Source organism: Alosa alosa, chromosome 7 (assembly GCF_017589495.1).
Source record: "Alosa alosa isolate M-15738 ecotype Scorff River chromosome 7, AALO_Geno_1.1, whole genome shotgun sequence".
Lineage (NCBI taxonomy): Eukaryota > Metazoa > Chordata > Actinopteri > Clupeiformes > Clupeidae > Alosa > Alosa alosa.
In genome coordinates this window covers 2,325,385-2,341,671 of record NC_063195.1, presented here as the reverse complement: position 1 = coordinate 2,341,671, position 16,287 = coordinate 2,325,385, and the positions used below count along the sequence as shown (strand labels likewise).

Here is a 16,287-nt window from a genome sequence, read left to right as displayed (position 1 = left end):
GGAGGAAGGCTGATCGCATTGTGTTGGAGTGTCAAGAGCAGGCCTTCTGGCTTGTCAACAGACCCCCGGTTAGACCCATATACACATACACACTCACAATGGTCCACCACGTCTCTACAAAACAGACCCCCGGTTAGACCCATATACACATACACGCTCACAATGGTCCAACAAGTCTCAACAAAACCAAAAGGAGTTAAGAGCAAATTGTGCGCTGAGCCCTGATTGGTGTGCTTACAGTCCAATCGTTTTGACCTCTCATAGACCTCTTCACCCCTGTTACGTTCAGACTGCAGGCAAAAGTGACCCAAATCTGATTACCCCGACCAGTAGGCACGGCTGAAGTGCTCTTGAGCAAGGCACCTAACCCCTCACTGCTCCCCGAAATAGCTGTTGTTGCAGGCAGCTCACTGCGCGGATTTCATTAGTGTGTGCTTCACCTCACTGTGTGTTCACTGTGTGCTGAGTGTGTTTCACTAATTCACGGATTGGGATAAATGCAGAGACCAAATTTCCCTCACGGGATCAAAAGAGTATATATACTTATACTTAACTCACTTTTTTCAGGGTCAAGTGACCAGGTCAGACTTCTTCAGAAGTAGTGTGAAAACTCAAATCTTGCCCAGATCTGATTTTTTTTTAAAATCAGATTTAGACCACTTCCATATGTGGTCCTGGATCAGACCCAGGTTTAGAACACTTCCATATGTGGTCCTGGATCAGACACAGGTTTAGAACACTTCCATAGGTGGTCCTGGATCAGACCCAGGTTTAGAACACTTCCATATGTGTTCCTGGATCAGACCCAGGTTTAGAACACTTCCATATGTGGTCCTGGATCAGACACAGGTTTAGACCACTTCCATATGTGGTCCTGGATCAGACACAGGTTTAGAACACTTCCATATGTGGTCCTGGATCAGACCCATTTCTGGTTTGATTTTTTTCAATGCGGCCGCAGTGTGAACAACCAAGGCGACTATTATGTCACAATTATGCGCCGGCGGGAGTTAACTGATGTCAGGACAGCCTTTCACACAGACACGCACATACAGAGGCACACACACACCGACACAGACACACACACCGACACACACAGACACACACACCGACACAGACACACACACACACCGACACACACACACACTGAAAAACAGCACTAAAGCAGGAAAGCCTTTCATTTCATAAAAGCAGAGAGCAAGAAAAGAGTAACTAGAGTGGAACAAACGCACACACACACACACACACACACACACACCCACGCACACACACACACACGCGCACACACACACCACTCTCTCTCTTTCTTTTGTTTTTTATGAATAAAAAAATACAAAAAAAAAGTATTTATGATGACAATCACCTGTCTCTTTCAGTGTCAGGAGAGATTTGGTGGTGGGAGACTTTCTCTCTCTCTCTGTATGTCTATCTGCATGTGTGTGTGTGTGTGTGCTGTAGTCATGTGTGTGTGTGTGTGTGTCTACTGTAGTCATGTGGTCAAGGCTTTCAGTCTAATGGGTCCATATCCAGGCTTAAGAGGATTCCATAAGAGTTAGGAAAAGCGTGTGTGTCTGTGTATATGTGTGTGTGAGAGAGAGAGAGAGACTGTGTGTGTATATGTATCACACTGTGTGTGTGTTCTGTGTACAGTATGTATCTGTAGTAGGGTAATCTCAAGAGGGGCACATGAGCTCTCACACACACACACACACACACACACAGAGAGAGAGAGAGAGAGAAAGATGCTTTGGCAATGAAGCTCAATTAAATTGAGAGAAAGAGAAAGGAGAAAGAGAGAGTGAGAAATAGAGAGAAAGAGAGAGTGTGTGTGAGAGAGTTTGTGAGAGAGAAAGAGAGAGTGTGTGTGAGAGAGTTTGTGAGAGAGAAAGAGAGAGTGTGTGTGTGTGTGTGTGTGTGTGAGAGAGTGTGTGTGTGAGAGAGAAAGAGAGAGTGAGAGAGGGAGAGAGAGAGATAATGAGGGAGGGAGAGAGAGAGAGAATGAGAGACCGAGACCAAATTATGTTGATCATGACCTCTCGAGAGACTACAGAGAGAAGACAACCTATAACCTGGCAACAAGACATAGGGTGTGTCTCCAACCACCTACTTGCCTACTTCAAACACTAAGTTGAAGTATCCAGTGCAGATATTGGGACAGTACTAACCACTTACATAGTACACACTGCAGATAATGAGACAGTACTAACCATTGAAATGTGGGCACTGCGGATGGAAGAGTTCAGTGTGTGTGTGTGTGTGTGTGTGTGTGTGTGTGAGTGTGTGCGGATGGAAGAGTTCAGTGTTTGTGTGTGTGTGTGGATGGAAGAGTTCAGTGTGTGTGTGTGTGTGTGTGTGTGTGTGTGTGTGTGTGTGTGTGTGTGTGTGCGGATGGAAGAGTTCAGTGTGTGTGCGGATGGAAGAGTTCAGTGTGTGTGTGTGTGTGTGTGTGTGTGTGTGCGGATGGAAGAGTTCAGTGTGTGTGTGTGTGTGTGTGTGGATGGAAGAGTTCAGTGTGTGTGTGTGTGTGTAGATGGAAGAGTTCTGACGGAAGTGTACTGACGGAAGTATGCGGTTTGAGACACACACACACAGACACACACACAGAATCTTCTCTCTCACCCCACACACACACACACATCACAGCCATACACTCACACACACTGAATCCTCACTCTCACACACATCCACACACACACACACACACACACACTCACACACACATCGCAGCCAAACACTCTACAGCATGAAACACTATACTTGTCTGTTCTTCTTAATCAGTCTGTGATCAATACGCCATTATCATATCCCTCCTCTCTCTCTCTCTGTGTGTGAGAGAGAGAGAAAGTGTGTGTGTGTGTGTGTGAGAGAGAGAAAGTGTGTGTGGAGTTAAGTGGTGAGGACTGGAAATCCTCTAATCCATGTGAGAGCCTCATCTTCCATTTCACATCTGTTCTGTGTGTGTGTGTATGTTTGTGTGTGTGTGTGTTTGTGCACAAACTGGAGCACTTAGTCTGAGTGGGATGCCATCACACAGATTGTGTAGGGCTGCGTATGTGTGTATGTCTATGTCAAAGTCAAAGTCTGCTTTATTGTCAAGTTCTTCACATGTCAAGACATACAAAGAGATCGAAATTACGTTTCCCACTATCCCACGGTGGAGACAAGACATATTTTACCAATTAGGTCCACAGACAAACATAACATTCAAGTAAACAATATAAAAAGTAAATAAGAAGGCACATACAATGAAGAAATAAGAGCAGCAAAATTTGGGTTGAAATTGTGCAATTGTGCATACAGTAGACAGTCAATATAATAGTGCAAAAGTCATGCCAATAAATAAATGGCTGAGGTAGTTCTATGTTTATGTGTGTGTGTGTGTGTGTGTGTGTATTTCTATGCACAATCTGAACCTGTAAACATTCCTGAAATGCTTAAAGAGATCTGTCCATCCTAGAATGCTATAGATAACACACTATTTTAACGTCTATGGTAATATGGAATGCTAGAGAACCCACTATTCTAACGTCTATGGTAATATGGAATGCTAGAGAACACACTATTCTAACGTCTATGGTAATATGGAATGCTAGAGAACACACTATTTTTAACGTCTATGGTAATATGGAATGCTAGAGAACACACTATTCTAACGTCTATGGTAACGTGCCAAATAACCACTAAGTGTTTTGTGTGTGTGTGTGTGTGTGTGTGTGTGTGTGTAGCCGGGGCTAATGGATATTTTGGAAGAAGGACCAGAGAGAAAAAATGGACAGAACTCACGAGTACAACTGGTGTGTATGGTACACACACACACACACACACACATAATGTTATTATGACTGCAGTATAGCTGGCCTTTTCTATGTACCCATTATACATACATAGGAGCCTCTAACTGGGGAACATAATGACCAACTAACTGGGGAACATAATGACCATCTAACTGGGGAACATAATGACCATCTAACAGGGGAACCTGAGGAATCTCTTAGCATGTTCTCATATTTCTCTTTCTCTGTTCCCCCTCCCTCTCTCTTACCCCTCTCTCTCTCTCTCTCCCCCTCTCTCCCCCTCTCTCTCTCTCTCTCTCTCTCCCCTCTCTCTCTCTCTCTCTCTCTCCCTCCACACTCATCCATTGCAATGTGAGTACTTCACTCCTTCACTCCTAAAGAGCCACTGGTCTGTTTACGGATGTGAAAATAACAACTCATTATTCTCAACATTTTGCATATCAATCTTACTCATTTATCTATTCATTTATTTAATTAGTTAATATCAATCTAATTTATTTATTTACATTTCTGTAGATGTTTGCGCATATACATCTTGACATCTTTACACTTTTTACATTTGTGTTTGTGTGTGTGTGTGTATGTGTTTGTGTTTATGTGTGTTTGTGTGTGTTTGGTGTTTTGGTGTGTTTTGGTTTAACACGTTTTACCTCTGATGTCTTTTTCAGGACAGAATAGTGACTTTTACAAGAAGGAGGTAATGACATCACCTTTCTGTGATATCATATCCTGTTACCTAACTCATCAGACAGCAGTACTGTAGATGTTGATGCACTATATCCACTGGTGTGTGTGTGTGTGTGCGCGCGCGCGTGTGTATGTATGTATGTGTGTGTGTGTTTGTGTGTGTGTGTTCTTTAGATTGAACTGAACCGAAGGGGTCTGGGCCGGAACCGAGTGAAGTCTTCCATTTGCCTTGAGAGGTTTGTGTGTGTGTGTTTATGCGTGTGTATATATCTTCTGTTTGCCTAGAAAGGTTTGTGTATGTGATTTGTGTAGTTGGGTGTGTGTGTGTGTATGTGTGTGTGTTTGCATGTGTGTGTGTGGGAGGGGATCTTCTGTTTGTCATATCTGGCCCTCAGGTTTAAGAGAAGTCGGCTAAAGCATCTTCAATTTCTCTGTGCCCACTGGGCCATGTCTCTGTTGTGTGTGTGTGTTAGTGTGTGTGTGTGTTAGTGTGTGTGTATGTGTGTGTGTGTGTGTGTGCATGTGTGCGTGTGTGTGTGTATGAGTGTGCACGTGTGTGTGTGCACGTGTGGTGTGTGTGTGTGTATGAGTGTGCACGTGTGTGTGTATGAGTGTGCACGTGTGTGTGTGCACGTGTGTGTGTGTGCGTGTGTGTATGTGTGCATATGTGTGTCTGTGTGTGTGTGCACGTGTGTGTGCATGTGTGTGTGTGTGTGCGTGCACGTGTGTGTGTGTGCATATGTGTGTCTGTGTGTCTGTGTGTGTGTGTGTGTGCACGTGTGTGTGCACGCGTGTGTGTGTGTGTGCGTGTGTGTGTGTGTGTGTATGTGTGTGCACGTGTGTGTGTGTGTGTGCATGTGTGTGTGTGTGTGCGTGCACGTGTGTGTGTGTGTGTGCATGTGTGTGTGCACGTGTGTGTGTGTGTGTCTGTGTGTACGCGTGTGTGTGTGTGTGTGCGCGTGGAATGGGAATGTTTTGTGGGTAGTAGTTAGTAAAGAGTGTGTAGTCAATTACAGCGATCAGTTCCAAGACCATAAGCACAATATGCAGTATAACGTGTGTGTGTGTGTGTGTGTGTGTGTGTGAAGTTATGTCAAGTACAGTGAGCAGTACCAGGACCATGACCCCATCATGCAGGGGTGTCTCCCTAGCAACCCGTGGATCACTGACGACACTCAGTACTGGAGCATGAACGCAGAACAGTAAGTTACACACACACACACATCTTTAAGTAGAGCTCACTTGCTGCCTCACACATTCTGGCTCACTGTCGCCCCCTGGTGTTCCCACCACCATCTGCTCCCATTTCACATGCTCACTGTCGCCCTCTGGTGTTCACACGATGCCACCACCATCTGCTCCCATTTCACATGCTCACTGTCGCCCTCTGGTGTTCACACGATGCCACCACCATCTGCTCCCATTTCACATGCTCACTGTCGCCCTCTGGTGTTCACACAATGCCACCACCATCTGCTCCCATTTCACATGCTCACTGTCGCCCTCTGGTGTTCACACAATGCCACCACCATCTGCTCACGTCACGTCATAGAGACCTTAGAGAGCACACCATGGGCGCTTTTAAACCAACAGAGAACACACACACACACACACACACACAGGTATTGATTACAAGGTGGACTTTAGCGGTTCTGATTTTAAAGTGGACTTTTAGCAGTTCCTATTTAAAGGTGGACTTTTAGCAGTTCCTATTTAAAGGTGGACTTAAATGGTTCTCGTTTTTGTCTGTCTCTAAGGGTTTCCATGCCTACAAAGCAACAGAGCAAAATGGCATACTGGGCATTCAGTTTCCTGTGTGTGTGTGTGTGTGTGTCACTCAGGGTTACCATGCCTACAAAGCTTCGAGTGGAACGCTGGGGATTCAGCTTCATGGAGCTTCTGAACGATTCAATGGGACGGCGAGAACTCATGACCTACTTGGAGAAAGAATTCAGTGGTGAGATATACATACACACACAGTTACACACAGACACACACACAGTTACACACACACCTGAACGAATTCAGTGAGACGGCGTGAACTCATGACCTACCTGGAGAAAGAATTCAGTGGTGAGATATACACACACACACACACAGTTACACACACACCTGAATGAATTCAGATAGATAGATAGATAGATACATGTAGATAGATACTTTATTGATCCCCAAAGGGAAATTCAAGAAATTCAGTGGGACAGCGAGAACTCATGACATACCTGGAGAAAGAATTCAGTGGTGAGACACACACACACACACAATTCAGCTTCAGTCATTTCAGTTTAGTGTGTGTGTGTGTATCCACACACCTTAGGTCTAAACAAGTGGTCATTTGTTCAATTCCGTTTAGCCAACCCAGAGATATTGGCTAAAATGTGAAAGCTATCCCCATCTCAGCAAGTTAGAAAATCAGCTTTAAAGTTTGTGAATTGTTAATGAGCAGTATAAGTATAAGTATAATATATACTCTTTTGATCCCGTAAGGGAAATTTGGTCTCTGCATTTATCCCAATCCGTGAATTAGTGAAACACACTCAGCACAGTGAACACACAGTGAGGTGAAGCACACACTAATCCCGGCGCAGTGAGCTGCCTGCAACAACAGCGGGGGGATAGGTGCTCAAGGGCACTTCAGCCGTGCCTACTGGTCGAGGTTTCGAAGCGCCAACCCTCCGGTTACAAGTCCGAAGCGCTAACCAGTAGGCCATGGCTGCCCCAAATATACCGGTATTATTATGACCGCCGGCATTAAGCTGGCGGCGGTCATATAGGTTTAGTCAGATTTTTTTTTTTTTCTTTTTTAGCATGCCCAAATTTCCGTCAATGAGTCCCAGGACACTGAAAGACGAGGGTACACGAACTTGGTGGGCATGTAACCCCACATGGATAGCATGGAACCATCGTTTTTCGTTTTGATCTGTAACCCCCGCTTGACTGGACCCCGAAGGAGGGTAGGGCAGACACAGTTTTCTGTGAATATCTCGAAAACGTGTAGGGTTTAGGAGGACCATTTTTTTTTATATGTTGATCTCAAGGGGCCATGTCAACCCATTCCATAACCACTCATTTCATGTATAGCCACCTAGTTAAACACAAAAAAAGTAAAAATGAGGTGTTGTAATTGAAGGTATTTGTGACCTAACATAGTCAAAACTGCACGAAATTGGAAGTGTATGATCATTATGACACCCTCTGTATGCACGCCAAGTTTTGTGGAATTCCGTTCATGGGGGCCACACAATAAATAAATTTATGTTACTATACACCAACTGGCCTGTAGGTGGCGGAGACAGTTTTCTGTGAATATCTCGAGAACCGTAGGGCCTAGGAGGTCCATCTTTTTATGTATGTTGGTCTTAAGGGGGCATGTCAACCCATCTCATTACCACTTATTTCATGTATAAGCCACCTAGTTAAAAATTAAAAGCAAAAATTTGGTGTTTTTCATCACAATATCTCTGGCTGACAAGGTCAAAACTGCACAAAATTAAAAGTGTAGGATTATTATGACACCCTCCGAATGCATGTCAAGTTTTGTGTATTTTCGTTCATGGGGGCCTTACAATAAAATAATTTATGTGTACATTTAGTGGCGTACACCAACAAAGTTCGGGACACTGAAAGACGGGTACACGGCTTGGTGGGCATGTACCCCCATGGATAGCATGGAACCGTCATTTTCTTTTTTGATCTGTAGCCCCCCAGCTGGACTGGACCCCGAAAAGGAGGTAGGGCGAACACAGTTCTCTGTGAATATCTTGAGAACTGTAGGGCCTAGGATGACCATTTTTTCCGTATGTTTTACCTCCAGGGGTCATGTTAACCCATTTCATGTGCACACATGTGCACAAACAGATACACACACACACATACATTCACAGTAATGTCACAGGCACAAACACAAGACGCATACGCTGCACACAACACACGCACACACACACACACACACACACACACACACACACACACACACATAGCCAGCCAATCACATGCTCTCAACACATGTCACATGACTACAGCCAGCCAATCACATGCTCTCAACACACGCCACATGACTACAGCCAGCCAATCACATGCTCTCAACACATGTCACATGACTACAGCCAGCCAATCACATGCTCTCAACACATGTCACATGACTACAGCCAGCCAATCACATGCTCTCAACACACGCCACATGACTACAGCCAGCCAATCACATGCTCTCAACACACGCCACATGACTACAGCCAGCCAATCACATGCTCTCAACACATGTCACATGACTACAGCCAGCCAATCACATGCTCTCAACACACGCCACATGACTACAGCCAGCCAATCACATGCTCTCAACACACGCCACATGACTACAGCCAGCCAATCACATGCTCTCAACACACGCCACATGACTACAGCCAGCCAATCACATGCTCTCAACACATGTCACATGACTACAGCCGCCAATCACATGCTCTCAACACATGTCACATGACTACAGCCAGCCAATCACATGCTCTCAACACACGCCACATGACTACAGCCAGCCAATCACATGCTCTCAACACATGTCACATGACTACAGCCAGCCAATCACATGCTCTCAACACATGTCACATGACTACAGCCAGCCAATCACATGCTCTCAACACATGTCACATGACTACAGCCAGCCAATCACATGCTCTCAACACATGTCACATGACTACAGCCAGCCAATCACATGCTCTCAACACATGTCACATGACTACAGCCAGCCAATCACATGCTCTCAACACATGTCACATGACTACAGCCAGCCAATCACATGCTCTCAACACATGTCACATGACTACAGCCAGCCAATCACATGCTCTCAACACACGCCACATGACTACAGCCAGCCAATCACATGCTCTCAACACATGTCACATGACTACAGCCAGCCAATCACATGCTCTCAACACATGTCACATGACTACAGCCAGCCAATCACATGCTCTCAACACATGTCACATGACTACAGCCAGCCAATCACATGCTCTCAACACACGCCACATGACTACAGCCAGCCAATCACATGCTCTCAACACATGTCACATGACTACAGCCAGCCAATCACATGCTCTCAACACATGTCACATGACTACAGCCAGCCAATCACATGCTCTCAACACATGTCACATGACTACAGCCGCCAATCACATGCTCTCAACACATGTCACATGACTACAGCCAGCCAATCACATGCTCTCAACACATGTCACATGACTACAGCCAGCCAATCACATGCTCTCAACACACGCCACATGACTACAGCCAGCCAATCACATGCTCTCAACACATGTCACATGACTACAGCCAGCCAATCACATGCTCTCAACACATGTCACATGACTACAGCCGCCAATCACATGCTCTCAACACATGTCACATGACTACAGCCAGCCAATCACATGCTCTCAACACACGCCACATGACTACAGCCAGCCAATCACATGCTCTCAACACATGTCACATGACTACAGCCAGCCAATCACATGCTCTCAACACATGTCACATGACTACAGCCAGCCAATCACATGCTCTCAACACATGTCACATGACTACAGCCAGCCAATCACATGCTCTCAACACATGTCACATGACTACAGCCAGCCAATCACATGCTCTCAACACATGTCACATGACTACAGCCAGCCAATCACATGCTCTCAACACACGCCACATGACTACAGCCGCCAATCACATGCTCTCAACACATGTCACATGACTACAGCCAGCCAATCACATGCTCTCAACACATGTCACATGACTACAGCCAGCCAATCACATGCTCTCAACACATGTCACATGACTACAGCCAGCCAATCACATGCTCTCAACACATGTCACATGACTACAGCCAGCCAATCACATGCTCTCAACACATGTCACATGACTACAGCCAGCCAATCACATGCTCTCAACACATGTCACATGACTACAGCCAGCCAATCACATGCTCTCAACACATGTCACATGACTACAGCCAGCCAATCACATGCTCTCAACACATGTCACATGACTACAGCCAGCCAATCACATGCTCTCAACACATGTCACATGACTACAGCCAGCCAATCACATGCTCTCAACACATGTCACATGACTACAGCCAGCCAATCACATGCTCTCAACACATGTCACATGACTACAGCCAGCCAATCACATGCTCTCAACACATGTCACATGACTACAGCCAGCCAATCACATGCTCTCAACACATGTCACATGACTACAGCCAGCCAATCACATGCTCTCAACACATGTCACATGACTACAGCCAGCCAATCACATGCTCTCAACACATGTCACATGACTACAGCCAGCCAATCACATGCTCTCAACACATGTCACATGACTACAGCCAGCCAATCACATGCTCTCAACACATGTCACATGACTACAGCCAGCCAATCACATGCTCTCAACACATGTCACATGACTACAGCCAGCCAATCACATGCTCTCAACACATGTCACATGACTACAGCCAGCCAATCACATGCTCTCAACACATGTCACATGACTACAGCCAGCCAATCACATGCTCTCAACACATGTCACATGACTACAGCCAGCCAATCACATGCTCTCAACACATGTCACATGACTACAGCCAGCCAATCACATGCTCTCAACACACGCCACATGACTACAGCCAGCCAATCACATGCTCTCAACACATGTCACATGACTACAGCCGCCAATCACATGCTCTCATCCAGGGTGTGATTTGTTGGGGATGGACATTTATCCCCTCACATTGAGAAATGCTGCTCCATAACTTCAACTACTCCAAAGAAAGTGTGTGTGTGTGTGAGTGTGTGTGTGTGTGCGTGTGCTTGTGTAACTGTGTGTGTGTGTGTGTGTTACTGTGTGTGTGTAACTGTGTGTTACTGTGTGTGTGTGTGTGTAACTGTGTGTTACTGTGTGTGTGTGTGTGTGTAGGATGTTCCTGGCGCCGGGGGCAAGCCGCTGGGTGAACATCGACAGCAAGACGATGGAAAAGACTCTCGAGGGCATCAAGCGTCCGCACCGCTTCGTACTGGACGACGCCCAGCTCCACATCTACTTCCTCATGAAGAAGGTACCAGCCAATCACATGCTCTCAACACATGTCACATGACTACAGCCAGCCAATCACATGCTCTCAACACACGTCACATGACTACAGCCAGCCAATCACATGCTCTCAACACACGTCACATGACTACAGCCAGCCAATCACATGCTCTCAACACACGCCACATGACTACAGCCGCCAATCACATGCTCTCATCCAGGGTGTGATTTGTTGGGGGATGGACATTTATCCCCCTCACATTGAGAAATGCTGCTCCATAACTTCAACTACTCCAAAGAAAGTGTGTGTGTGTGTGTGTGTGTGTGTGTGTGAGTGTGTGTGTGTGTGCGTGTGCTTGTGTAACTGTGTGTGTGTGTGTGTGTTACTGTGTGTGTGTAACTGTGTGTTACTGTGTGTGTGTGTGTGTGTGTGTGTAACTGTGTGTTACTGTGTGTGTGTGTGTGTGTGTAGGATGTTCCTGGCGCCGGGGGCAAGCCGCTGGGTGAACATCGACAGCAAGACGATGGAAAAGACTCTCGAGGGCATCAAGCGTCCGCACCGCTTCGTACTGGACGACGCCCAGCTCCACATCTACTTCCTCATGAAGAAGGTACCAGCCAATCACATGCTCTCAACACATGTCACATGACTACAGCCAGCCAATCACATGCTCTCAACACACGTCACATGACTACAGCCAGCCAATCACATGCTCTCAACACACGTCACATGACTACAGCCAGCCAATCACATGCTCTCAACACACGTCACATGACTACAGCCGGCCAATCACATGCTCTCATCCAGGGTGTGATTTGTTGGGGGATGGACATTTATCCCCCTCACATTGAGAAATGCTGCTCCATAACTTCAACTACTCCAAAGAAAGTGTGTGTGTGTGTGTGTGTGTGTGTGTGTGTGTGTAACAGGACTCCTACCCTCGCTACCTGAAGTCTGATCTGATGTGGTGTGTGTGTGTGTGTGTGTGTAACAGGACTCCTACCCTCGCTACCTGAAGTCTGATCTGATGTGGTGTGTGTGTGTGTGACAGGACTCCTACCCTCGCTACCTGAAGTCTGATCTGATGTGGTGTGTGTGTGTGTGTGTGTAACAGGACTCCTACCCTCGCTACCTGAAGTCTGATCTGATGTGGTGTGTGTGTGTGTGTGTGTGTGTAACAGGACTCTACAGGCCAGTCGTTAGTTCTATCTGTCCCGTTGTCAAGCGGGCGTATCCCAAGATTCTGATGAACTTTAGCTTTGAAACATCGCTATTTTACTTAGCCTGCTGCTGTCATCCATCTTAGCTTTCAAAAGCCACCTCCGGCCATATGCTACAATGTTGCTAGCGTTCCTGGCGTCTGCATTTTACAGCTCGATGCAACGTGACAGTTCATTTAAACTTCACAACGAAGTTCGGGCGAATTAATATACAAAAAGTGTGATAATGACCAAAAAATGGATCTACTCTATAGGTGTGCAGATAAGATATGGTTAATGGTCGCTCTAAATTACGAGGGACAATGGGGAAATTCAACCAAGCAGTGGAATAACGCGTGAAATGTCTCCATGTAGGGTAGGCCCTCACGTGGTGATAATGCATAAGGTAGCCAATGTTCACGTCCACATGAGCCAGCCGTTTGTTCTGTAGGCTAAAAGTATTTATGTCCCTCCCAATCTGGCGTTTAAAAAAAATGGTGTGTTGTAGACAGAATAATAAAAAACTCCTAGTAACCCCGACCACGACAAACACATGCACGTTTTGAGTTTGAAACGCCCATACTGTATGTGTAGCCCATCTTTTAACTTAGCCTGCTACAGCCAGTGTTGTAAAAGTTCAACTTTGTTTTAAGTGCAGTAGGCTAGCCTTTTGATAAGCCGGCGTCATGGGTAGATGGCGGGTTAAGGAGGGCTTTCTGTTCATGTTTATATAAATGTTTTACATAGGCTCAATAATGATAGGCTACTGTTAGGCTTTATTAACCAAAAGCGCACTGGCCGGGTATTTAATCATAGGCTAATTAATATTTGCGGTATGGGGGGGGGGGCTTAAAGACATGTAGCCCAGGGGCCTCAGGTGGTATTTAGGCGCCCCTGTGTGTAACAGGACTCCTACCCTCGCTACCTGAAGTCTGATCTGATGTGGTGTTGTGTGTGTGTTGTGTGTGTGTGTGTGTGTAACAGGACTCCTACCCTCGCTACCTGAAGTCTGATCTGATGTGGTGTTGTGTGTGTGTTGTGTGTGTGTAACAGGACTCTACCTCGCCACACCTGAAGTCTGGATCTGATGTGGTGTTGTTGTGTTGTGTGTTGTGTGTGTGTGTAACAGGACTCCTACCCTCGCTACCTCAAGTCTGATCTGATGTGGTGTTGTGTGTGTGTGTGTGTGTGTGTGTGTGTGTGTGTGTTGTGTGTGTGTGTGTAACAGGACTCCTACCCTCGCTACCTCAAGTCTGATCTGTACAAGAGCCTGCTGGCCAAAGCCGTCGTCCCACAAGAGACCAAGAAGAGGTAAGGAGAGAGGGATGAAGAGAGAAAGAGAGGGGGATGAAAAGAGGGAGGAGAGAGAGAGAGAGAGATGGAAAGAGATAGAGAAAGATTTAGAGATGGAAAGAGAGAGAGAGAGGTAGAAAAGAGAGAGATGGAGAGAGAGATGGAAAGAGAGAGAGAGAGGTAGGAGAGAGAGAGATGGAAAGAGAGAGAGAGGTGGGAAAGAGAGAGAGAAAGAGAGAGAGAGGTGGGAAAGAGAGAGAGAGGTGGGAAAGAGATAGAGAAAGAGAGAGAGATGGAGGGACATTGCCCATCACAAGCCCATGTTTGAGCTAGGTGATGTTTGTTTGTGTGTGTGTACATGTGTGTATTCATGTGTGTATGTGTATGTGTTTGTGCGTGCGTACATGTGTGTATTCATGTGCGTGCGTGTGTACGTGTGTGTGTTCGTGTGTGTGTACATGTGTGTATTCATGTGCGTGCGTGTGTACATGTATGTGTGTGTGTGTGTACATGTGTGCTTTGCAAGGTGTACATGTGTATTCGTGTGTACATGTATGTGTATTCATGTGGGGAGGCCATGTGCGCAGGCATGTATGTGTGTGTACATGTGTGTTTATGCGTGCGTGTGTACATGTGTGTATTCATGTGTGTGTGTTTTTTCTAGTGTGTTTCCATTCATGCGGCGCCAGCGCCACTCAAGCCCCTCCCCCGCGATGGTGACTCACGCAGGAGAGGATGATGGGAAGGCACAGTCCTCCAGGCAGCAGCAGCAGTCTCAGGCCTAACACACACACATACACACACATACAAACACACCCACACACATACAATCACACACACGCACTCACACACACACACACCCACACACAAACACCGACACGCACGCACATACGCACACACACACTCACTCACTCGCTCACACACACACAGATTGGGGAAAAGGTGTGTTTCCTGGTGTATATCCCTTTAAGCAAGAAGAGGTTTTTTTTAATCATTTAAGGCAGCTTTCATAACATCCTTTAAACCGCCCGTTTAACAGTTTAACTAAATAAACAGTAAAGTTAACCGCCCGCTTAACAAGACAGTTTAACTAAATAAACAGTAAAGTTAAGCAGCACCATAATTTAGCAAAAAAGTGATTAAGTTAAACACGCTCTTGAACATTTATGTTTAGCCTACCTAACCTGGGTTATATGGGGGATTATGAAATACATGGGAAGTAATGGACCACACACACACACATTAAGGAATGAGGCCTATTGGTCCTCTTGAAGAACAATCATGTTCATTAGACCACACACACACACATTAAGGAATGAGGCCATGGTCTATTTTATACTTTAGTTATTGTCTAATAATTTATTTTTTATTTAATCGTTATTAATATTACTATTATTGAAAATCATATATATAATTACTATTATTAACACTATTACTACTGTTTATTTTACTGTTAATGCTTTATTTTAAATGTTAATGCTTTGGCAATATTGTACAGTGCACAGTCATGCCAATAAAACTCATTGAATTGAATTGACGGGGGGGCAGAGAGAGAGACAGGGTGGGAGGGAGAGAGAGAGAGAGAGAGAGAGAGGAGAGAGAGGGAGGGAGAGAGAGAGAGGGAAGGTGGGAGAGAGAGAGGGGGGGAGGGAGAGATACAAGGTGGGAGAGAGAGGGGAGGGAGGTGGGAAGGTGGGAGAGAGGTGGGGAGGGAGAGAGAGAGGGGGAGAGGAGAGAGATGGGGAGAGAGAGAGAGGGGGGGGGGGAGATGGTGGGAGGGAGAGGGAGAGGGTCAGGAGAGAGAGAAGGTAGGGAGGAGAGGAGAGAGGGTGGACCCACCCATGACCCCGTATGTGGAAGACAGGAAGTCTCTCGAGACTGTGTGCAGGGTCCCCACTCAAAGTCAAATGTAAAATTCCATGACTCTTCCATGACTTTCCCTGACAAAAAACACTGAATTTCCAAGACTTACTATATAATGAACAGTACAATATACCGACCAAATTTCAGAGCACCTGCGTAGCAGTCAAGAATCTTTTACTTTTTTAGAGCCGGGGATGAATAAATGGGCACTGAATAAACACAGTTGGCCTACTCAAGCAAGCAGTAGAGCTAATTAGCAGATACACAAATTCTGCATGGAAATATATTTGTATTAATGTATTCTGGCAAGTAAATTTTAAACTGCTACAACAAAATTCTCTGATATTCCATTTGCCCCAAAAATGATACAATTCCCTGACTT

The 16,287-nt window shown here is 45.8% G+C and overlaps 1 protein-coding gene across 1 annotated transcript in view; it reads left to right on the top strand.

Annotated features, from left to right (window-relative positions):
* Positions 1-15,592, top strand: part of rgs11 (regulator of G protein signaling 11) — a 23,943-nt gene extending 8,351 nt beyond the window's left edge. Inside the window, exons 8-17 of the mRNA XM_048248109.1 lie at positions 1-68; positions 3,726-3,794; positions 4,468-4,491; positions 4,656-4,717; positions 5,570-5,683; positions 6,323-6,508; positions 11,436-11,574; positions 12,017-12,160; positions 13,978-14,060; positions 14,707-15,592. The exon at positions 1-68 is cut by the window's left edge and continues 14 nt beyond it. Coding sequence (XP_048104066.1) covers positions 1-68; positions 3,726-3,794; positions 4,468-4,491; positions 4,656-4,717; positions 5,570-5,683; positions 6,323-6,508; positions 11,436-11,574; positions 12,017-12,160; positions 13,978-14,060; positions 14,707-14,827 — 1,010 coding nt within the window. The 3' untranslated portion in view covers positions 14,828-15,592. The remainder of the gene's footprint in view (positions 69-3,725; positions 3,795-4,467; positions 4,492-4,655; positions 4,718-5,569; positions 5,684-6,322; positions 6,509-11,435; positions 11,575-12,016; positions 12,161-13,977; positions 14,061-14,706) is intronic.
* The last annotated feature ends 695 nt before the right edge of the window (positions 15,593-16,287 follow it).